Source organism: Centrocercus urophasianus, unplaced genomic scaffold (assembly GCF_019232065.1).
Source record: "Centrocercus urophasianus isolate 14NV4802_14NV808 unplaced genomic scaffold, USGS_Curo_1.0 seq_25, whole genome shotgun sequence".
Classification (NCBI taxonomy): domain Eukaryota; kingdom Metazoa; phylum Chordata; class Aves; order Galliformes; family Phasianidae; genus Centrocercus; species Centrocercus urophasianus.
The window spans coordinates 15766402-15790658 of NW_024884811.1; the positions used below are offsets into that span (position 1 = coordinate 15766402).

General features: G+C 37.1%; 1 protein-coding gene across 4 annotated transcripts in view; it reads right to left on the reverse strand.

Annotated features, from left to right (window-relative positions):
• SLC1A3 (solute carrier family 1 member 3) overlaps window positions 1-24257 on the reverse strand; it is a 55642-nt gene that overhangs the window by 8790 nt on the left and 22595 nt on the right. For 3 of the 4 annotated variants that reach the window (XM_042825717.1, XM_042825716.1, XM_042825715.1), the window contains 2 exons: window positions 6811-7015; window positions 5389-5431 (listed from right to left, as the gene is read on the reverse strand). In XM_042825717.1, the coding sequence (XP_042681651.1) occupies window positions 5389-5431; window positions 6811-7015 (248 nt within the window). The remainder of the gene's footprint in view (window positions 1-5388; window positions 5432-6810; window positions 7016-24257) is intronic. The other variant, XM_042825718.1, reaches the window with a different exon arrangement.

Genomic DNA, 24257 nt, shown 5'->3' on the forward strand with positions numbered 1-24257 from the left:
CTTTTTTTTTCTTTTCCTTTTTCTTTTTCTTTTCCTTTTCTCTCTCTCTCTCTTTCTCTCTCTCTCTCTCTCTTTTTTTTTCTTTTTTTTTTTCTTCCTTCTTTTTGCTGCTTCTGAAATTCTGTCCAAATGGGAAGGTGCCACTGTACTAGTGTTTTTTAGGGGCTATTGTACAGATTTTAGAAATTCTCTCAGCAAGGTCTTCCCTTTTCTACTACTACTATGTACTGTGTACTACTGGTACACATAGCTGTTGATCTTTTCTGTTGACTCACACTGTTAGTAAAAATGAAGTATTCAAACATGTTGGCTTTACCCTAGGGAGATCTGTCTTTCTAGAATTCTTCCCAGGGTGGGGAGCAGTGGAAAAACAGTTTTTTTAGAGTTGAATTCAAAATGGGAATTTGAGCACACAACTCAGAGAGCAACCTTTATTTGCTCTAAAACAGTCACTTGCATTTGCCATTCATTATTCATTAGTGATAAATGAGGTTATGGATAACTTCACTGATGTGTCTGTTTTACTACGCACAAAGCTGTCTATCAAAAAATCGTGAGAAACTTCCTGGTGAATCGAAGGAAATTAGGGAAAAATAAGTACAGTAACTGCAAAGGAAAAAGTATAGGTTGAAGTTTATTCTTCATAGTACTTTTTTCAGATGATGCTGAAAGCAAAATAGAATATTGTTTAACCAGCATTGAAAAAAAAATAAAATAAAAGGAATAAAAATCTCGATGTGGAATGGTGAAAAAGCCAACAATTTGTAGAAAGCAACTACTACTATTTCTACAAGTCTAATTGTAGAAAGGATAAAAAAAAATCTCAAAAATGATAGAAAATATCAAAGATTGTGAATTAGATAAGGTAATGGCTGAGACTATCATTGCTTTGCAAAGAGACTATTGATAGAGATCATTTTGTGAGTTTTTATGAAATTTTTGTTTTCAGGCAGATCCTTACTGTACTGTATACTTACTGCTGGGAATAAGGTTTGTCAGCTGTCTTTGAAAATCTAAATAAAAGCGCGTACCTCAAATTGACATTTTAATATCATGCTACACTTCTGTGAATTCTCATTCTTTTGTATTATTCATTACTGGAAGAAAGGATGAAGAACTGCTCCTATAAAACCTACAGATAGGCTTAGGATTTTCAGGAGAGATGGCTGTGTTTTACTAGGAGTCTGCACACCTACACTGATACTCTGTGATAGGCTAAACAACATCACTGTGGTTCTGTCATTTTGAAGAGTCTTTTATACATTGTCACCAGGCAAAAAGAATTTTAATAAGATTTTAGATTCAGAATAGTCATATATTTTTTCCCTTAGTTCATGTGCAGAAAGCAAACAGGTAGCAAGGAAAATGCTATCTGATACACAATAATGCTAATACCCTTCTTCTAACAACTTTATATGCAAGAAAATTCTATTGTAGTTTCTGGAATTAGTTGCAAGACGCTATAAATCTTTTAAATTATTTTAAATTAAGCTATCTCATTATAAAATAGGCAATAGATTTAATTACTCATTGTAATATAATAAATTGCATAAATGAATGTTTGCACTTTAACTATTTTTTTTTTCCACTAGTGGTACAAGATACTCATAGCCATCTCATTTGGATTCACTGCATGACTTTAAGAAGCAGCAGTATATTCCATGGAAGTAGCACATGTGAAAAATGTAATTGCATGGGTAAATGCTCTGAAAACTCATGGTTTACTATTAGTACTCCGACTGCGGTGTTAAAGATCTATGATACTGGCCATGATAAGGCCAGGGCCAAATCACTGGACATGCACACCAATATGGTGAACAGCAAAATGGCACTTAATACAAGTGAACTCTAACTTATATACCCTATGTGCTTCGTCTGTGCCCCCGACATCGCCTCGTTAACGCCTACTCCTGGCACATCCCGATCTCCACGCCAGATGCCTAATACAGTATCTGCAACATCCGACAGTTAGTGTTATCTGTTCTAGGTCAATGTGGTGATGTAGTTATTAGTGAGTGATGATTTTGAAAAAAACAGGTTTGCTAGCCCTTAAATACAAGGCTGAATAGAGATAAACGAGCATAATACAGAAATACCCTGTCTTCCTGATTGTTTTTTTTCCTGTCCTTTTGGACATTTGTGAAACCATTTGAGATTTTCTGCAGAAGAGTTGATGACACAGGTTAAAATGCATTTCAAACAGCTGATACTATCATGAGGAATAGACAGTATGTATCAGTAGTCTTGTCTTAAAGTGTAATTAACACTTCCAGTCCCCTTGATAAGAATGAGTTCTGGGAAGAACATTAATTAAAAACAGCTCAGATGAAATGTAGTTATCAGATACACCTTTCCAGATCTTTAAGCTTCAGCTGGCATCAAATTCCACCTATTCACAATGACCTCCTCCCCCAGATAATTAGACTGATTCTGTTTCTCCTGATGTCCCAAGTTCACTCTTTGTTTCTTTTGTCTTTTGATATATCCTCAGACCACAACACAAAGAGTAGTCAGATAGAAAGCACTTTCTGCCCATCAAGCAGGCTTCTTACAAGTCATAGATAGCAACTTTAAATTTAGCATGGTAACAGAAATGAAAAGCTGTAGCCAGAGATGAAAGATGAATCTTAAGGTTTCTTTGCATATCCTCAAACTGGGAGTGAATACTGGACTACAGAGAATATTTTGAACAGAAGTATCTGATTTTAGACAAGCATGGAATATTTCCACCAGTCTTTTCAGATTCTTGTTGCTGAAAAAAGACGCAGTGCCCCACATAGGAAAAGTAGCATCATATGTTGTATGGAAATAGCCAGCATAGGTTTTAATATTCTACTGTCTCCAATGATCCCTGCCTGCCACTGATTTACTTGGAGTGGGCACTGATAGAGACAGGGTGCAAACAGATCTTTCATGAGCAGAAAGGGGTTAACTTGTGAAGAATGAAATAAACCCAAAGCCTGACATTTTCCAAGTTAATATTCTTAATGAGGCATGCTAGGAAAAGATGTGCCCTGAGGCATTCCTGGTGTGTAGTGCTGAACTGCATCAGCTAGGCCTGAAATGGATCTTGTGATTCCCAGCTGAACAGTCTGAACAAGGATTTCCTTTGCTATTCTTCCTGTTTCCTGGAATGAACATTTTCAGAAGAAAGAGAAGGAGGAAGTGCAGGAGGAGGAGAAACAAGAGGAGCTAGTTTTGTTTTCTTCACAGATTTGCTGGGAAAATACAGTAAAAGGAAGTCAAAGGACAAGAAGACCGTATAGAAATGACATCTTTGGTGCATCAGTAGAACTGGTTTGGAATGTACTTGCTATTGATACAGTATATAGTGTCCAAAACTTGCTGAGTCTTAACAATCATTAGAGGTTGTCTATGGTGGTAATAGTGAGAAAGAAGGAAAATCCTTCCACTGCATTTCAGTGCAGATCTCTGTCAGGAAAGAAACATGTTGGAGAATGCTATAAGACACAATGTGTGTACCTGATACATCAAAAGATCTGGTTTAAATGTGGGGTGTATATGCCAGTAACATCTGCTGATGGAAGTCAGAAAAAACTTCTATTAAACATTTCCTATTCATTGAACTGTAACTGGGAAAATACCTTAAGCTGTGAAGCATGTGAGAAATACAGCACACATAATAGAATCTACAGGACATCTTTAATTAACAACTTAGATTTAGGACTGCTTTTCACTGAGTTGAATTTCCTGTTGTGGTAGGAATCTTCATTAAAAATAGATGAGCTATTTTATTCCCATTAACTGAAGATTTTTTCAAGACTTCACCATGATAAACCTTCTAATTAAAAAACCTTATACTAACTCCCAGTTTATATTCAGTCATAGTAATTTCCATGTCAACTTTTGCAAGGGTAAGTTTACTCATTATTATGCTTATACTTTCTCTAGGTGTACACTGTGCTGAACCATACCACTTTCTTAGGTATTTGTTAATTAACTCAAAACAAAGTATTTCAAATTTTATGTAATTTGTAAATTTTACAGTGTATTTCTTGGGCAGTGTTGTTCATAAAAACACCTGTTGATATGCACCCAGTATCTCAGTTCAGCACCTTCCATCAGCTATCTCCAGAGGGTCATCCTCACCCCAAGTCTCAAAGTTCTTAAAGTAACCAAATAAACATATCCTCTGTTCAAATTCTTCATTTCCCATACAATATTAAAAACTCTGCTTAACAGAAATCCAATAAGCCATTGCACATCTGTGACGCACACACACACAGAGTAAAATAAAATTAAAAAAAAAGCAAAACAAAACAGCAAAACCCAGCACAATTAGAATGGGAGGATATAGGTAATTCAGGTTTGATCCATGCTTCAGACCCTTCTGTTACTCTTTACCTTTTTAAATGTATTTTTCTTTTGTTTTGTTATTAAAATTTTCTCTTTCCTTCAAGGTACTTGTAGCCTTCTGCAGAACCAAGAGCAAGCTAATAATTATTAGCTACTTAAAACTTATTCCCAAATCTTTTTGAAATTATAGTTCAACAGGCAGTATGATTGCTTTCACCCGTTACAGGTAATAACTTCCCAACTTGACAGACTTATTAAAAATGCTTGCAACCAGCTATGTAACTTCAAGCCCTAACTTTTTCATTATTTTGAGATGAAAATGAAGTCATTTCCTGACTTAATTGCATAAAGTTCTTTGAATTATTTTCTAGTTTAGCTTAGGATTTTCCATTTCCACACTGCCTTTTTGCATCACTGTTCTGAGTTCAACATAATCTGTTAAAAACAATGAGATAGTATTTGTTGGTTTTGGACCTGTGTCTAATTCATCTTTAATCTTAAACAAATCTTTGATGTAGAAAGTCACTGCCCTTTGGTGGTCACACATTATGTGACTAAAGAAAATGTCACTGTTTATTTTAAATTCTCTTCTGCTGTAACTCAACTCACCAATTTTTACTTTGTACTCTTGCTTTTTTACCTCAACATTCCAGCTCATTTGGTTGCTACAGTACCAATTGGTAAATTGTCATTTAGAGATTTCTTATGGGTTCTGTATGAAGTAATTAAGTTATGACAAGGCACATTAAAAATTTCACTGGATCCATGATGTCTTGTTTTTAATAGAGGTATGAAACCAGTTACTATTATTTTCTCTGTTGTATAGTTTATGTTAGGAACTAGGCTAATGAGCGAGGAATTCAGGAAGCAATGAAGTAAGAACATTCCTATGCAATCTTATCACAGGTAATGGAAGGTCCCCTTATTTAATTCTATTGTTGATATTAAAAAAAAAACCTTTGCCTCAGTTTCTAACCTATGCACATTTTCCATTTTTTAGCATCTTCCAGTCAGTTAAGAGTTTTCATATCCCTGTATCTTCAGACTTAATATGATTTGGAAATAACATACCTGTTTAAAGCAAGCTTCCACCAAATTTGGAGGGAACATATTTCTGTGAAAGAAAAGTAAAATTATATGAGAAATAAAATGACTCTAATAACATCTTAAGTAGTGGCACAGCCGATTAAATAGTTGACCAGATAATTTTCAAAGGAACCCTAAGATGAATATATATTAATGCATAGTTACATACAACAAGGAGAGCTTTGCATACAGAATTGGCCTGGTTAGCTTTATCAGGACAAAATGCAGTAGGGTTGGATAGATCACCTCAGTTAATATTTTTTGATCCAGTATTGTACAGCAGGTCTTGCAGTGGAGCAGAACATGAGCTAATTTATCACATGAACAAAGCTCTGTGTATTCATACCAACTTTAAAGTTTACATTTATTTATTTTGTCAGAACCTAGATTAATAAAGAAATTATTAATAGTGCATTTCTATTTCTCAAAAACATTTGCAGTCACATAGCCTTGTTAATAATGACTTTCATAACTCAATTTAGTGCCTTATGATTAAAAAAATAAATATTTCGGAAGTCAAAGCATTCTTTAATAATAACACAGACACACAGTATATGTGTTTGCATGCTTGCTATATATGGGAGTTTGTTTATTTCCTTTTCAAAATGGTGATATTTCTGAGGGGATTAGAGGCAGCATAACTGAGCAAATCTTGAGGAATCTGAGTGCAAACCTCTTCATGGATCTTTCTGAAGTCCCCCTTCCTGGCAGCATGACTCTTGGAGGCCTTTCTCCATGTCTCTGGCTTCTCCAAATGGGTTAGTGGAACACAAAATTTTGATGGCTTTACCTGTGGAAAAGCTCCTGAGTTCAAAACCTCAGTTTCCCTACTCCCTGGAATACATCTATGACATATTAACTCTAGAAAAGAGGTATTGCAGAGTCTCTGAGCAATGAAACAAGACTTTCTATTTGTGCCCTTCTATTTCAAACATTCATTTTGCCTGTTCCTGGAATTTATTTCCCATCCATACAATTTAAAAAGGTTGAGTAGACAAACTCAGATTGGCATTGAAGAATAGCTAAATCAGGGCTCCAAGTGAAATGTGAAAATTCTTGAAGGTTGGAAGTAAAGAAAGCAGAGGAATTTGGTAATAAGGATTCTTGGATATGGAAGGAGAGGAAAAGACCCATGCAGATAGCAGAACAGAAATCTTTATTTTGTATGTCAAAGAATCTTTCTTTCTTTGAGTATTAGAAGCAGCTTCTTCCCTTGAAACAGCCTTATTGAAATATGGAACTATGCATTGTAGCATTGTAAGTGTTAGAGATATCAGTACGGCATAGTTGAAAGAAATGTAGCTAATTTATATAGTCACTATCTAAGTTTATTCACTATACATCTCCTGTGAATCCAGATATCACTATTGTCACTGGAACAGAAAATATGCAATATCATAGCCATACCTGATTAAATCAAGAAAGGCATCTGCTGCTGTCACTTGCACAATTTTGCCTTCTCTGTGCATGTTTTCTTTTGTACCTTTCCCGGGGTGGATGATGACCACAATGATTATACCAATCAGTACAGCAATGATTGTAGTACTCATGTAGTAGACTACTGCTCGGACTCCCATCTTTCCTGATGCTTTACTGTCCAGGGCAGCAATTCCTAGTAGATTTAAGCACAAGCACATTCACCTCATGAGTAATGACTATATATTCAGCATAACGCAAATAGGTTTGTGGGAAGTTTTGTGGACCAGTACAAAGAAAGCTATCCAATGTAAGTTGGCCTTTTTTTGTTGCTCATACTACCAATGTTTTCATTTATCATACCTTGCTTGCTATCACAGTTTCTATCATAAGAGTTACAGTTTTATGTGCTTATCACTTGTTGAAGGCAAATATTATAATTGTGAAGCAGTATGGCACTCCCTTATTCCAATGAGCCGATACTTAAATTTTCATCAGTGTAGTGACCATAATTTGAAAAATGTGCCCTAGAAATGTTCTGCACCTAACATGTAATGGTAAGAAATAAAAAAGTACTCAAGGAATGTTGATAATGTTGCTACAACTAATGTGAGTTTTCTCCAATTGTTAGTGAATGACCTGAGTTTACCTCTGTTCCAAGCCCTGGGAATTTAAAATAGCTCGAATGCTGTTAGCTTGCTTCAGAAAATCCTCACTATTTTATGAATAAGCAGTTAGAGTCCTTTATAAGCTTTTCAAAACTTTCAACATTAATCCTAATTCTTGGCTTGTCTTAATGTGTCTGATCTATAGTCAGTGCTAGAGTGCTCAGTATGGCATCTGTTGAAGTATTTGTTCTTCAGACTGCACCAACAGGGCTGCACTGTGGCTGTTAAACGAATGCGCTCACAACCTCTGAAAAGTGTCTCATGACCATTGTCAGAAAAAAGCTCTTTCTCTTTCCTAATGGGTGCAGGTACTGTTTTTGTCCCTGAAATGTCTCTTGTTGCTTTCTCTTTGTAATTTCAAGTAGTCAGTAACTTTCCCAAACTCCATCTGCTTGGTTCCACCACCTGTTCCACAACAGTGCTAATGGTTTTTGGAATAGTGCTTTGATACTGCAGGATGAAGAAAGACATTATGAAAGAATCTTCTTCAATAGACTCCCATAAAGCATTATCGGATTCAAACTTTGCTGACTGTCCACCTGCAGATTTAGGTGCCATTCTTGAACATTTAGAATACAATGTAAGTTACCTATACAAGAGGAGAAAACATTTAAAAAGACAAAAGGACTCTGAATATAAATAGTGCAGAAACATGAAATCAGAATCATGAACTGGCAAAACCAAACATTTTCTCATAGCATCACTAGATATATTATATTACTTCTCTATACCTCTTAAATGAGGAAATATGTGCTAGCAGAGTTACAGTGAGATCCCTTCCAAGAGTCAATGTTTTAAATGAAATCAAGACTGCATTATAGGCTCTGGTCAAATCTTCAGACTATAAAACTATAAAACACATATTTCATTCCTTTTCATATCAGACAGAGCTTGCCATGTAATAGCAGAAGCCATTACGCCGAGTAAGATTCATACTGACAAAATGATTTGCACCCATAATTGCTTGATTTATATCTCCCATTGACAATCTAGTAGAAGACTGAAATGTACAAACACAGTAAGAAACTGATAACAGAAATTCAGCTTCTGAAGTCCTCAGTCCTTTATTTCTCTGCTCAGCTTCCCTGTCAGCAAAAGTGGATGATAGTATTTGTGGTAACTTTACATTTGTAAGTTTTGAAATTTGGTGAGGAAAATGGCAAGCGCTGCCAAGAGATAGTCCTCTTATTTTGGTGAACAGGAAATAAATTCTATAGCTAGGCTTACTGATGGGTCAGTAAGATCAAGTGGTGAACCATGTGAACCTGATATGTCAGGGAGCAAGAATTGTGCTCTTTCCTTTGTAAGCTGCTTTCCATCTTGGCTTCCTACTGTGCACTCTGGCTGTGACTACATGGCCCCTTATTTTAGGTTACTTAGTCTCATTTCTGCTGTTGCTTATCATATGAATGACTTAGCCTGAAAGTAGGGGACAGTAATTCCTCTCTTCTTAGGCTCTAACTGCTGATGGTGTGTATAGCAGGAAGCATTCACAGCAGAGGGATGGCAGGCACACGTGTGAAGAAAAGCTATATGAGGAGGAAGCAAGCACATGTCTCAGAGAACCCTTACTGTGTGCTGCTGGGCAGCTTTCCCTCAGGCTGGAGTTAATGGGAACCTGAAGAGGAACACCCAGTACCTGCCAGGGCTAAAGCTTCAAAAGCTTCCAGGACACCAGCATCTAAAAAAATATTGAAAATCTGTTTTGGAACATGAGAAAATGAAGGTTTTTGTTTTCTTTATATTTTAAGATGTTGACAAGATTTCTTAGAGCTGAATGGGTCTCTGGAAGTGTTCTTAATGGAGAAGCAATAAAGTTTGCTCCAAAGCTTTCATGTGTCACAGACCATTGTACCCTCAGTGTGTCCTTTCATAGCCAGCCAGAAAAACTCCCATTGTGTCACTGGAGATGTATGTGCCCCTTTCATCCTGCTGCCGCTCCCCTCCCCATGGCTGCTGGCTCCTGCACCCTGCAACCTCCTCTCTTTTCCTCCTTCCCCTTCCCCAAGGGGCCTGGGAAACTCTGCTGGGCTGCTGGTCCCCACGCACAGGGATGCCTTGAAGTTGTCAGGGCAACCTCAAGCACTGTGCCCGTAATTGCTCCTAGCGTGCGCGCGCGCAGAGTGTGAATAGGAACAATTTTTTAAGTGTTGGTGGAGATGAAGGGTGAGCAAGAAAGAAGGGGGCTGGAGTATGTCTACAGAACTGCAAACAAACCCAAACCCCTGCCTGTCCTCTCTCTTCACTCACTTTTTTCCCCTCTTGAGAAATAAGGTGCAAATCAGTCACACTGTGAGTGAAATAAAAATGTTGCGGAGTTCTCCGGAGTGTCAGGACAAAAAGCAAAGCACTGTGCTGTTATTTAACAAAGGTATTAGAGGATGTAGGAAACGCAATGAAAGCAAGTAAGTAGGGTAACTTCAAAAGAAGGAAAAAGAGAGAAACAGTGGAGGAAAAAGGAAGAAAAGTCTAGTTAGGACAATTTGTTAAATTCAAGTTGTTAATCTGACTGCTCTGATTGTTTGCCTAACTTAATTGTGGTTCTCCAAATTAGCATGAGCTGATCATGTAGCAATTTTCTTGAATAGCTACTCTACTACTACTACTTTTCTTTCAATTCAATATTTATTATACTTGTGAGTTTAAATTAAAAAGAATTCTAAAATTTATGGATCTGGAGGTACTTCAATTGATATCAATTTTCTCTACATTGCAAGCAAACTGTTTGCAGTCTATCTGTACTCTTGTAATTTACTAGGGCACACTAACACAGTCAAAATACTGTACCCCTCAGGAAAATCAAAGATAAAACATGCTGATCATATTCTCTATAGATAATATTTAAATCAGTTACTTTGGAGCTGCTTACTGAAAAGAATTCCAAGAAATTATTCTACAAGCCAAAAATCAGAGCCTGTGCTAAGAAGTCCAACTTCAGAGCACTTCCTCCCTGTAACTGGTGCAACCCTAACCCTAATCCTAGCCCTAACTCTAACCCTAAAATCATAACTCTGTGCTATGTAACTCTGAGAATTGAGTTTAAGCCCATACCTACTTTTCCTGTTACAGTACTTTAGAGTTTCTACCTGGTTTGTTTTTTTGTTGCTGTTTTTTGGTTACTTGGTGCTGGTTTTTATTGTTGTTTTGGGTTTGGTTTTGTCTGTCTTGTTTAATAAAGAGTATATTCACCTCAATGATAACTGGTCAGCAGCTGGTATGACTGAGGTCTTATTTCTGCACATAAATCCCCAATCAGCAAAGTATACTTGAATTTAAACTTGTCCCTAGTGTTAATTACTATATTTGTTGAAACAAAGCCCCAATTAATAGTTTCAAATGGGATATTTTTATTTTTACGCATACTGATCCCAAGATGTTCCAAGAGTAAGCAGTGCACCACTGAAGAACTGGCAGCTAACAAGACCCATTTTGCTTCTCTTAAAAAAAACAGTCACTGCATAGGAGTGGCCCTAAAGCCTTCAGTGATTTTATCATTTGTCAGATGTACACTTGTATGCATATGTATATCCTTAGTATGAAAAAAATAAAATGAACAGCTACTACTTTTCATACCAAAAGTCTCTGTTTCTGAAAGCCTTTTGTTGTCCTTTAGAACTTTTGGAAAAAATAGATTTTATGTATTTGCTTTCCTACATCATAATTCTTGTGTTTTGTATAACAGAATCTATCACGTTGCCCAGAATAGATTTAAATTTTGGTTACTTTAAAAATATTTGTCACTCAGTATGATAAAGATTTTAAACATAAAATAATCAATTCTGAATGGACGTGTGCAGGCAACTGTACTGCCTGGTCCTCATAAATATTCACCAAGGCAAATAAAAAAGGGAGATTTCTAAGATTGTTTCAATTTTTTTTCTTAATATCAATTATTGGAACTGAATTAATAGCACTTTCTTGCTAATGTAGATTTTTATATAAATACCCCTTGCATGTTTCAAACTGAGTTTTTAAATACAGAGCATTATGAACAGAACATCTTTTCACTGTTAATTATTTTCCTGTTTATTTTTTAGAGTCTCTTCATTAGGAAATTGCAGTTGCTTATTAAAGACTCTTATGGTGGAACAGCAATAATGGCAACTGTTGATTCAGGAGTGTTGCCCTCATTTTGTTTCTTTTAGGTTGCTTTTCACTCTCCTAATGAAGCAGTCTTAAAAGGACTACTCCCGACCCCCTACATCTACTAAGCACTATGTGATGAGTAAACTCTCAGTGTGAAACCATGAGAACAATCCCTTTTGTGTATGTTGATGAGGATTTGTGGAAATGAATAAGGCTGTGTAAGCTCATGGTGAAATATTCTAACAGAAAAATTCTAAGAAAAAGGAAGAGCGTTAGTTAGGTAAAGACAGCGGGAGTATTGCCTGACTTTAATTAACACGATTAAGTTTGAAGCTTTATTCTGATAACTGCCAAGCGTTCCCAGGAAAGGAAAATCAATATTTGACACCTGAGTCCTGTGCAAGATCAGGCCCCACATTAGTCCAAGCTCCAGGTTATTTCTTCTGGTAAGAAAATAAAATTGAAAAGAAAAAAAAGTGATGTAACACTTTCAAGGAATTATAAGCAGTGGTAAAATTAATTAATATTAAATTAATACAACTAATTTCCTCCTGAAGACACATAAAATTCAAGTCTGATATACAGCTGTGTCTGCCTTTTTTAGAAGAACCAACAGAGCAAACTGCCCCCAGATCTCAGTATAGTTTATTCTTACACGAATATGGAAATTGAAATAAGAAAATTGTATGCTTTTATATTTTTGCCTTGTCCATTAAGACAGTTTGACAAATCTCTCAGGAAAGTCAGCAATTATGTTTGATCCAAAGTTACGTGACAGTGATTAAGCCAAAATGAATAAAGAAAACCATGGCAGGGATGCAGTAATGCAATTTAATGAGCCAATTAAGTGGCCAACAGGGGCCCCTGAAGGACCAAACATGCCCCACATCTTTGTAATTCAGCCCCATTCCTTGCACCAGAAAGCTATTTACTTTGTTCTTTGTAGAATTAGTTTTTCTGTCAATTTGGTGTTCTGAATCATCTCACGATGGTATCAGACAAACACCAGACCTGGTACAAAGGAAGCAGAAGGACAGCATGTCTGGGAGAAGACAGCCTATTTGACAGTAGTTTTCCTTTGCTTTGTGTTGGCTGTACTATTAGACTGCATTTTTTGCTTGTGGTGGCAGTGCTGCTGAAGGACATTCAGAGTTCCTCACTTTGCCCTGCCTATCTTTCAGCTGGCTCTGCTCTCACCACTTTGCAGAACACAACTGACACCAGTTGGATGAGGTCAAGTGAACAAAGGTGTGGAAAAGAACACCTGGGCTCAGCACAGCTCTGGAGAGCCTGATATAGTTCTATAGTACTATAGAAAAAATCAACATCAAAATAAGCCATTCTGAAGATATGAAAATATTCTTGCGACATTTAATAAGAAATACCACTGCATGAATGAATCAGAGAAATCACAGACCTTAACAGGAAGGTGGATTTTGAAAGCATGATAAGTCCACATAAGCATCAACGTAAAACAGTGTGCCTTTTTCTGTGGATTCTTCATCACCACAGCAAGGAGAAATGTTGTATGCAATGCAAACCTAATCACACCATGCGTACTTATTGCTGGTATTCATGCAACAGTTGCTTTGAATTATATCTGAATGTGGGCACTGGATACCAATCAGTGACCACTGATTCCCCATGATTCTGGAAGCTTTTGCACAGGCAGCAACACAGTGATGCAAATCAAACATCTCTTCCTGTTAGTCCGATGCCTAGACATCTTGACATAGACATTTTGACAGAGACAGTACAAAAATATTCTAGCAAATAGGTATAACGTGTTGCAAGCTGCAAATGTCCTCCTTACCTTTCTAACATTTGTCAAGGGAAAATGGTTACTAACTGACCAGGGTTTATTGGCCTTCATCCTCCTCTCTCTTCTAACAGTTACATCATTACTAGGAGTCTGCTTGAGAAACCACAGTGAGAAACTGACAGAACATAACTTGGTGTGCATTATAGAAGCTCAAGCAAACTCCAGTGGCTTTGCAGGATCTGTGCCTTTCACTTAACCATGAATAATGAAAAATTTTTGTTGTCAATCATCACTGATACTGCTGCTTCTGTGTAATACATTCATTTTAACAGAATGACACAATGCTTAATTTCACTGCAGCTGCTTAAATTGTTATCTTGTCTTTTTGAAAAATGACAGTAAACTGTCATTGGTGAAAACTATTTCCTGGGACATCAAGCATAGTGCTCTGATATAGCTGGCAAATACACTGTAATGTCTTGGTCAGAATTTAATTTAGCTTAAAGTTCAGATCAGTTGCTATTTTTACTTTAGCTGTCTTCATGGTAGGTTATTCCAGTCTTTCACTGCTCTTACTGAGGTGGTTTTCACAGAATTTTTTCACAAATACTACACAAATAACTTCATTTTCCTTCTTTAAAAGTCTTCAGACAGTGCTAGTCATTGAAGGCAGGGAAATCAAGGTCCTCCCAAGACTTGTTTAGCAAGGTTGTTGCTAAATGATACATACACATCAATGTATCACAGCCTCCACTAAAACAAAATACATAGCTAGTACTGAAATACTGCGTTTACTGTACATCAGTGATATGTGTATTAGTGAAGAAAACCTCTTGTGGGAATGTGCTGTACTATCCTGAAGACTGCCACTGATTTACTGTCCGGGGTTTCAAGATATCAGAATTTGTTTAGAGAAGGACATTTCCTGAAACTCACATCTGCCTCAGAAGAAGCCTGCTGTGGGCCTGTTTAGATGCCCATTTAACTCTTCACATTATTCCATCTTTTGCTCACAGTATTGGAATGTGCCAAACAATATGCTTTTTGAAGGGAAACTAGGGAGTAATTTATCTTCTTTATGTGTGCTAAGCAGAGCAGGAGGGAGAAGTAAGCAGGGATTCACAGCAAGCCATGGAGCAGTGATTAGTAACAGCTGACAGTCTCAAACCAAGACTCTCTTTCTTTGGTTACCTCATTGTAATAACACAGTACAAAGGACTGACTGTATTCAAGCCAAGAATCAGAGACTCAGGAACACAGAAAATAGTAGTTCACATTTTTTTGGTAACAAAACACTGCTACTACCTGCACAGTGCGATTCTAAAAAGACATAATTTCAGGTCCAGATATTTTGACCAAATTTCCCTGAAAATTAGATTCTTCTGTTGGGCATGAAGCTGCTCGTTTTCTGTATCATGAGTAAAACAATAAGCACATAGAATTTGCTTGAGGAAAAACATAATGTAATATGGTAAGTTATGTCAGGTTGATCAGGACGTATTGTTACAAGACTGAAGTAAATACACCAGTAACTACCACCTTTATAGTAACAGACCTCTACTCTGTTCCCCAAGGATGAAAATACCACTTCTCACTCAATCTGATCATGTTGCCAAAAAATATCTACTTTAAACACAAACTGTGATGTGTTCTGGCAAAATGCCACTTACAAGGATGCCTTTCCCTTCTGAATGATGCTAAGCACATTACTTAGTGATCCATAAAAACTGTATCTCAAAATACATGTGGAAGCATTTAATCTACTAAAATGCAGGTCTGAGTTTTGGCAACTGTGCCTCGAGCCCTTCAAAGACAAGTTTTTATTACTTACAGAACTTATTAAGCAATATCCTACAAATGTACAGTTGCTGCATACCACTTGATGAAGCTGTAAACAATTTACTGTTACTAATGCACTCCTGATCAACTTTAGCTGCTACTGAGAATTTTCCTCAGTATGACATACTTCAGCACAGAGGTGCAAGACTGAAGATATACCTAAAGGAACAGTAAATAGTGTTGCAGTCTTACAAAAATGCATTTGCTTTTCCATCTTCAATATGTAATAGATATCTGTAGAGACACTTCTGTTGAATTGCTGAAAAAATGAAATGAACTTTAGTGAGAGGGGCAAGATATTAAATACATGTATGTTTGCGTACAAAATGGGGCTGGATTTGGTGTATAGGATTCTACCAATTTGTGATTTTTGACATCCTTATAACAAAGCTGAGGAAGTGTGGGATAGATGAGTGGACAGTGAGGTGGGTTGAGAACTGGCTGACTGGCAGAGCACAGAGGGTCGTTGTTGGTGGTGCAGAGTCTGGTTGGAGGCCTGTAACCAGCGGTGTTCCTCAGGGGTCTGTGCTGGGTCTGGTCTTGTTCAACATCTTCATCAATGACCTTGATGAGGGGATAGTGGCCACCCTCAGCAAGTTTGCTGATGATACGAAGTTGGGAGGATTGGCTGACATGCCTGAAGGCCGTGCTGCCATTCAGTGAGACCTGGATAGGCTGGAGAGCTGGGCAGAAAAAAACCGAATGAGGTTTAACAAAAGCAAGTGTAGAGTCTTGCATCTGGGGAGGAATAATTGCATGCACCAGTACAGGTTGGGGGATGAGCTGCTGGAGAGGAGCTCTGCGGAAAGGGACCTGGGTGTCCTGGTGGATGACAGGTTGGCCATGAGCCAGCAGTGTGCCCTTGTGGCCAAGAGGGCCAATGGCATCCTGGGATGCATTAAAAAGAGCATGGCCAGCAGGTCGAGGGAGGTGATCCTCCCCCTCTACTCTGCCCTGGTAAGACCTCATCTGGAGTACTGCGTCCAGTGCTGGGCTCCCCAGTACAAAAAAGACAAGGATCTCTTGGAAAGAGTCCAGCGGAGGGCCACAAAGATGGTGAAGGGCCTGGAGCATCTCTGCTATGAAGAAAGGCTGAGTGAACTGGGTCTGTTCAGCCTTGAGAAAAGGAGACTGAGAGGGGACCTGATCCAGGTCTATAAGTATCTGAGGTGTGGGGGGCAGAATGGCGAGGCCGGACTCTTTTCAGTGGTGAGTGGAGACAGGACAAGGGGAAACGGCCGGAAACTGCAGCATAGGAAGTTCTGCACAAATGTGCGCAAGAACTTCTTTACAGTGAGGTGACGGAGCACTGGAACAGGCTGCCCAGGGAGGTGGTGGAGTCTCCTTCTCTGGAGATGTTCCAGACCTGCCTGGATGCCTACCTGTGCGACCTGCTGTAGGGAACCTGCTTTGGCAGGGGGGTTGGACTCGATGATCTCTGGAGCTCCCTTCCAACCCCTACAATTCTGTGATTCTGTGATTCTGTGATTGGTATTAGCTCTATGCTAGAGGCATCATCTACTCACCGAAGATGTGATCCAGCATTATTGGCCAAAACCAACTCTTGGCTTCTTTACTAAAATATTCAACAATACTCCATTGCATTGGTACTGTCTTTTATTTGAATGATTGTCCACTGGGGTCTGAAACTGGCTAAGTTCATGCTGCAGCCATGATTTAGAAATGAGTTTTGCTAAGATGGATGGTATTAACTGAGATTTGAACTATCAGCAGTTTGTTTCTAAGGCATATGGTACTGACCTGGCCACTGGGTTTCTCCTTCTATTTAATTTTAGCACAATTTTTAAAACCATAAGGTATCTTTGCTAATTCAGCAATGTTGAGGTAACTTTCATAATTATGTGACATTGCCTGTAGATATGTAAATAAGACTTGATATTTTGGAGTAATCTGAGGTTACTGCAGCAACAGCCCACTCATTAAAGAATCCTGCATATTTTTTGTTGTTGCAGTAGCTAGTATTTACCCGTTTCTTAATAATCAAGCCACACTGTATTATTCTTAAGAAATCTTATCAAAGAAAATAACACCAATTAGTTCACCTCTGTCCAGCCTGAAAGTGATACATTTTCAGTTTGCTTTCAAGCTAGCAATTCATTTATTTGCAGTTTTACCTATTTATCTTCCATTTCTCTGAGTTGCTCACAGAGCTGTTGCTTTCTTTTTTGTTCGTGTTACACAAATCCTGCTGGTGTTTACATGTTCTTGTAATCTTTTTCATTTATTACATTCCTTTCTGTTTGCCAGGCATGTTTTTTTTTCTTTTTTTGCTGTTGTGTTGGTTTTTTTTCTTTCCAATATTATGTATGTTTTCTTCAGCCATTCTTGACGGGCCTTCACTTTGCTCCCTGATTCTTCTCTTCTCACACCTCATTTATAATTTTAATCTCTTCCAAGTTGTAGCATTATCTGCATTCACTTGAAGTACCATAACTCAACTTAAATGGTGCTCCATGCTGCTGTTGCTACCCCATTCTCTGAACCAGTAGAAAAATATCTTAATTGTTAATCTACAGTATTCAAGTCAGCAGCTTAGATAAAAGCCCTTCTCAGCTTGGGGAACTTTGTCCTGAAAGACATTGCCACCAAAACCATAGTGACTTTGAGGCAGTACCCATGTAGTGGGGGATCTATCCCTTTTGTAATACAAATAATGCGCACTATTACATAGTGTTATCTACCCATGTTAAAAAGAAATACATATTTGGTCCTTGCTGTCTCTTCCATTAATCTACAGCATGTTTTGCATTAGAAACTGCAGAACAGAAACTAGTTAAACAATCTAGAGTATTTTTAGCTCATCTTTTTCCAAAGAATCAAAGTAACTTGGATTAGTTAATAAAAATTCTGCATATAACATTTTAAAAAATGTGGGAATATGAATCATCTATTAATAATGAATCTACAGAACATCCTGAGAGTTCTCTAATCATGTATAACAGAGTTAGGAATTCCTAACGTAAACATATAAGAAAAAAAATGGTGTAACATTTTCAAATTTATGAGATAGCAGGCATTTAAAATATCATCTCTAATCCATCAGGTAATCTCTTAGTAATAAATAAGAACATTCTAATTCATGAGATCATGAGCATTTTGCTTTTCTTTTCACAGACTATGGGACTGTAGGACAACAATAACTAATGATTTAATTTAAATCTACCCCAAGAATTTAATGGGTAAAAGACAGAGAGAAAACTATTTGTGAATTTAACAGTTCAATTACGCTTCCAATTGCCTTTATACTTTGGACTTTTTTTCATAGTTCAGTAATGATGTTAAGGCTGTTCTGAGAACTTGTTATGAAAGTGTGGAGTTGGAGTTTCATGTGAACAGACTTTTGTTTTCCTTCTCTTCTCTCCTTTGTTTCACTGACCTCTTGAACTCTGGGTCACTGATTCAGTTACAGACTTGCAACATCAAAGCTGTACATATTTTGCTTTGTCTTTCTCCACCTTATAGACTTGTAGGAGGCACTGGAAAGAAGTGGAGACTTCCTCTGGAATGCCTGACAGTACCAATGAGTACTTTTTAATAGTATTATTCATCTCTTTTCTGGGATCTTATAGTACTAAATAGGGCTGAAAAAGGGTTCTGGCTTCTACGAATCAATTGCTGTACAGTTGCCATCTGGGCATCATCTGTTTGCAGGCAGAACTAAGGATATGAATTTCTATGAGAGGCTTAGGTACCAGAGAAACTATCAGCTGTTTTAAAACTAAACAGATGAAAGAGAAGGGTTTTTGTTTGTTTGTTTGTTTGTTTGTTTGTTTTAGCTTATTGTTATTTTTGGACTGTGATGCTCTACAGGATCCTGTTTACTTTTAAGGAACTATTAAACATCCTATCTTGAATTTGAAAATTTTATTTTCTTTATGGATGCAGGTTCTTTGCACAAATTCGTTAGTCTTGAGACAGACATCAGCAGGCTTAGTAAGCTAACATTCTTGAGCTTTTTTGTTTTTTTTTTTAAACTAGATTTTGAGAGTTAAAATGTACTGTGTTTGTAAATACAGGACAAGGCTGATTTTCAGTGCAAAAATGTATTCACTGATGAAACAGCCATTCATAAAGTGAATTCTTGACCAAAACTTGCGTTTCTAGCTCTAAAAAGGAACTATTTTCACTGAAGAATCTCTGATATTATCAAATATTCAAATCTAAGTTAGAAGTGGGTGGTGAATGTCAGAATAAAGTAAGCATTTAGCTTAGCATACAAGTAGTGAGAGCTGTTTATGAAGGGAGCATATTAATTCTAGTGCAATTATAGTACTTAGAGTACTATGCTGTATTTTTTCTTTTCCTTATCAACCAGCAGTAAAGAGCTATTGACACAATTATCTGAAGACAAAAAGGCGCAGTTATCTGATGAAATGTAAATTCTGCTTAATTCTGGGTTACTGAAAACCTGATCCTGAAAACACACTGATCTGAGGCAAATTCACAACTAATAATCCATGAGGTCATTCAAACACTTCAAAGAAGTAGTGTACATTAATACTGGCTAAAGAACTATACTAGAATCAATAACTCTTAACTACACAGGAGTTACAACTCATGCTCCCTAAATACTGGAATAACTTAAAAATGGACATTTTATAAATCAAGTGCTTTTGTTGTCTGAGTGCTGAGTTTTTGAAATATGGTCAGAATATACTTTTGAGTTTTTCTTCACATATAGATTAATTTGCTTAGATATTTCATTTCCATAAAAGATGAGTTTTTAAAAATTACATTAAGACCTGAATGCTTCTAGAGATGCTGGAGTTGAATGCTCTATAGCTTTCTTTATTCCCATATTCATACTCAGAATTAAAATTGAATTGCTATTCAATTGTTCAAAACTGTAAGAGATTTTATCTTCTGACTTCCCATATGGCAACATAAATAAATTTCTTTTATTTTTCTTCACAAATCTTTCTGTGCCCTAATAATTTTTACTTCCCTTTGTAGGCCATCATTTGTATAGCTAGTTTTGATAGACTCCTGTGGAGTAAAAAGTCTCTTCAAGAAAATGTCTACAGAAGAAATACATTGGACATTTTTATCTGGTTTGCTGAGTAATCAAGATTTAAGAGTTTACAGTCCCAGCAGCTTCTCTTACCATTTTGCAAAACACAAGTGTTTTCTCAGCAGAAGCAAGTGAGAGTTAAATACAAATCTTCCCTGTTCCAATACTTGTACCAAACTTGGAGGGGTCCATGTTTGCATGAACTGTACATGTCCTCCTTCCAGAGGGCAGGACTATGTCTTGCACTGACAAACTCTCTGCTGAAAAGAGAAAAGCTAAACGTACCACCAGTGCTAACCTGGGAAGTTCTGAGAAAAGCTAGCTAACTATGATAACTATCAATGGCCTACAAGAATTTCTTTTTCTCCACTTCTGAAATTCAAATGGTACTTGCTACCTTCCAGAGGCAGGCCGATGAGGCTTTAAGGTGAATGTGATTGACACTGCTGTATCACTGTGTATCAGTGATCTCACTGTATTCAGTCAAACCTGGGCAAGATCAGAGAGATCTAGAGAATAAAAGGAGAAAGACACTGTGTGAATGGGGAAAAGTGTCATCAGAGTGGTTCCTGACTGATGCAATGCAGAGAAGTTGCAGAATATGGCCAGAACTACCCAAATCTAACACTGCCTAGAAATAACCGTGACCAAAATTAAATCAACTAACAAACCAAACCAAACCAAACCAAACCAAAATAGTGATTTCTGGGATTGATGGAACGATGTGTGAGTTCTGCGTAAAGCTTGAGCAGTGCAACGACACTGAGTTGCACACTGGATTGACTGACGTGAAGAAAACCAGATCAGTCTGTGAGCCTGAAAAATTGACATCACGAGACCTTCCACCCAATTAAAACAGGCTGACAGTTCTGTAAGGAGACTCCATGTTTAAGCAAACATTTAGCTGTGTTCATGCCTGCCTCAGTCACATCTGGTGACAACATTTCAACAGATGAATAAGGAAAAAATATCACACTCTGTTTCACATATCTGCAAAATGTTATCTGCTATGAAAAGGAACTATGAGGCAACTGGAAAGATATTCCTAGCAACAATAGCAATAAAAAATAGCAAGTTCTTAGATACTTGGCAGTGCTATCTTCTGTGATGATCTTAATTCCATATGCAACAGTACCGTTTATGTTTTTTTGCTTTCATTTCTAAAGAGCTGAATTGGAGACTGCAGAATATACACATTGCAGCAATAAAGAAAAAGTAAAGAAAAAATGTGCAGAAATAGGAGCACCTGGGTGGAAGGAATTGAAGAGGACACATAATCTGCTCCATGAGGCTGAAATCCCAGATGTTGCTGTCTCTTTAATCTCAAAAAATATTTCCTCAGTTAGAAATTTCTGTTCTGAGTTTCTCTGTTTTTTCCTTACTCACTCTCCAACACCAGTGAATGATAAACTACTAACAGAGCAATCATCCTCATCTTCCAGAAAATCAAATACTTTACTGGAACCCAGACGCACGGTTTGAGTCTTGTAGTTCCTATGGTGCGTAGTGATATCCCTACTTCGCAGTTGCTCGGAATTCAGGTGGGACATCCAGCAGTGCTATCAAAAGACAATAACTGCCTCCAGTATAGATCATCCTGTCTTACAGAATTGTCTTACAGATAGATATGTTTGAAGATCACCATATAACAGATCCAGAAATTACATTTTAGAATTTAATCAAAATAATTCATTAAAGATCAAGAATTGCTCACTATCAATGCACTGAAAAAGAAAAATAAGGAGTGAAAACAATGGTAGAAAGCATGATGATTGCATTACAGTTTCCTGAGAGCTGAAAACCTTCTGCTAATGCACAAAGGACTTAGCTTGCAGTGGGTCTTTCTGCAATGATCTGAGCAGCTAATGCAGTGATTCAAGAAGTAATTTGTGTCTGTCAGATTTTATAACTCTGGTGAAAGGATGATATATGTTACTCGTCCTGGTGTGCAAGTACTCCCAGTAGTGTTCCTGTGTCCCCAAAATGCACCCCCAGAAACATTATTGATTAAAGGAACGTTCTTGACTGTTTAGATGTTTCTGGTCTTCATGAGTGGTTGTAGCAATTATCTTTGTTAATCTCTGTTATCTCTGTTAAAGCAGAGGCAAACTAACAAGGAAGTAAACATGTTGGAGCTGTGTTATATTCATGCATAAGAACTGGGGATTCAGATCACAGTGTTCAAGCCACAGGTAATGAGGTGAAAGAAGTAGGAAAACAAAAGCTGCAGGGTTAATAGTCAACAATGACTGCACCTCTGAGCTCTCCAGCTTTGTTTCAAAATGGTTGAATGGCTTTTGTCAGTGTGGAGCACAATTTAATTCTGCATGGTATGAAAAAGAGCACTATTATAATGTGCTCCCAATCGATTTAATTGAACACCTCACATTTCCTTTATTATGAAAAGTCATTATAAGATATAAAAAGTACTCCATTTAAGCCTCTGAAAATGATTATAATTTCTGTAGAGTTTTATGGCAATCGTCCACCCGTTTTATCTTTTCCAAGCCAAAAAGTTGTAGTCTGTTTAATTCCTGCTTGTATTTCACTGAACTGTATACCACTGGTAAGCATTGTCATTTGCTTTGTACTGTACATGGCAAGTTTGAAAATTCTTTCCTGTATACTAATGGCCAATTAAGAACAAATGATTAGGTGTAGTATAGCTGTAGTATGGTTGCCTTTCCCAGGTGTATTACGTTGCACTCGGCACCGTTCATCTGCAATTTTATCGCAGTAATTCACTACTGAAAACAGTGTTCTTTACAGCTTCAGTCTTCACTATCCTGAATAAAATGCTAGCTCTAAGTGTCCTAATGCCTAAACTGTTTAGGAGACTTGTTTATAATCTGGTGCAGCTACTTTTACATTTAATGATATTGTTGTGGTTTCTACTTTTCAAGTATAGTGTGTTTTTATTTCTATAACCAGTATAAATCTGCATAAAAGTAAAAAAAAAAGTTGTTATTATTTGTCCCCAACGTATTTTCAGTCCTTGTACCTTTGATGGGAATAGGAAATAAATGGACATAGAAATATTAATAAAGAGTCAGTGTGGTTTTGACACAGTCCATCAGTGCTCAAGCAAGGTGTTTTACTTGCTACAAGTTCTTTCAAATTGTTTTTGCTTTTTATTCTGCAGCAACTTGCCTTTCAGCAAGATAAGTCCTGTTGTTATGCATTTGAAGTAAGATAAAAAATCAAAACAGAGCCTTTATGGATGGGAGGTTATTACCTATCATCAGCTCAACTGGAAATCCATGGAGAATGCAAAATGAATGGCAGCATGTAATGACTGGTTATACAGTATTTTGTGAAACAACTGGAAATAATGATCCATTGAGAAAATCTGTATTTTCAGTGAAATTTAAATCATCCTCTAGGTAAGTGCTATTAGCAAAGTTTAATTATTTTAGAGGTTCGTTTTAATTTAACTTTCTTTAAGTGTTACAGACTTTAATTTTGAAGACTTTCCCTGTTTGTGCATACTGCTTGCAGAAAATAATACTTCCAAAACTTCCCTTCTTATTACTTTCCAGTGTCAGATGCTGTTTACCATGCTTGAATTTTATTTTTAAGATATAAGCAAATTTTACTGTAGGTAGCGACATTATATGCAGTAATTTCATTTCTGCTCTCATTGACTTCTCTTTTTAATGGCATCAGAGTTCACTTGGATTTTCTCCCTCAGGCTCTTTTGAAGATTGATTCAGGATAATTCCTACTGAAAAGTGTTGAGAAGTGAGATCATCATCACAAGTGTCAGTCTTACAAATATTATGTATTGCTGCTTCTAGGTTTTGAGTAGTTTTCAACTTTTTTTCTGATTTTCCAAAACATAACTACCTTGCTGCTTTTGTAACTGCTGAGAGCTTTTGTCCAAATTTTTTTAGAATTATATGACGTAATAATTAAATTCATGCTGCCCCTGTTCCCTGTGTGTAAGAGGGTTTTAGCTTTTTTACTTCTTACTGCCTGTCTAATGATCATGAGAAGCTATAGATAACAACTGATAAACAGTTGGTTTAAACAGTAATACAGACACTGAAAA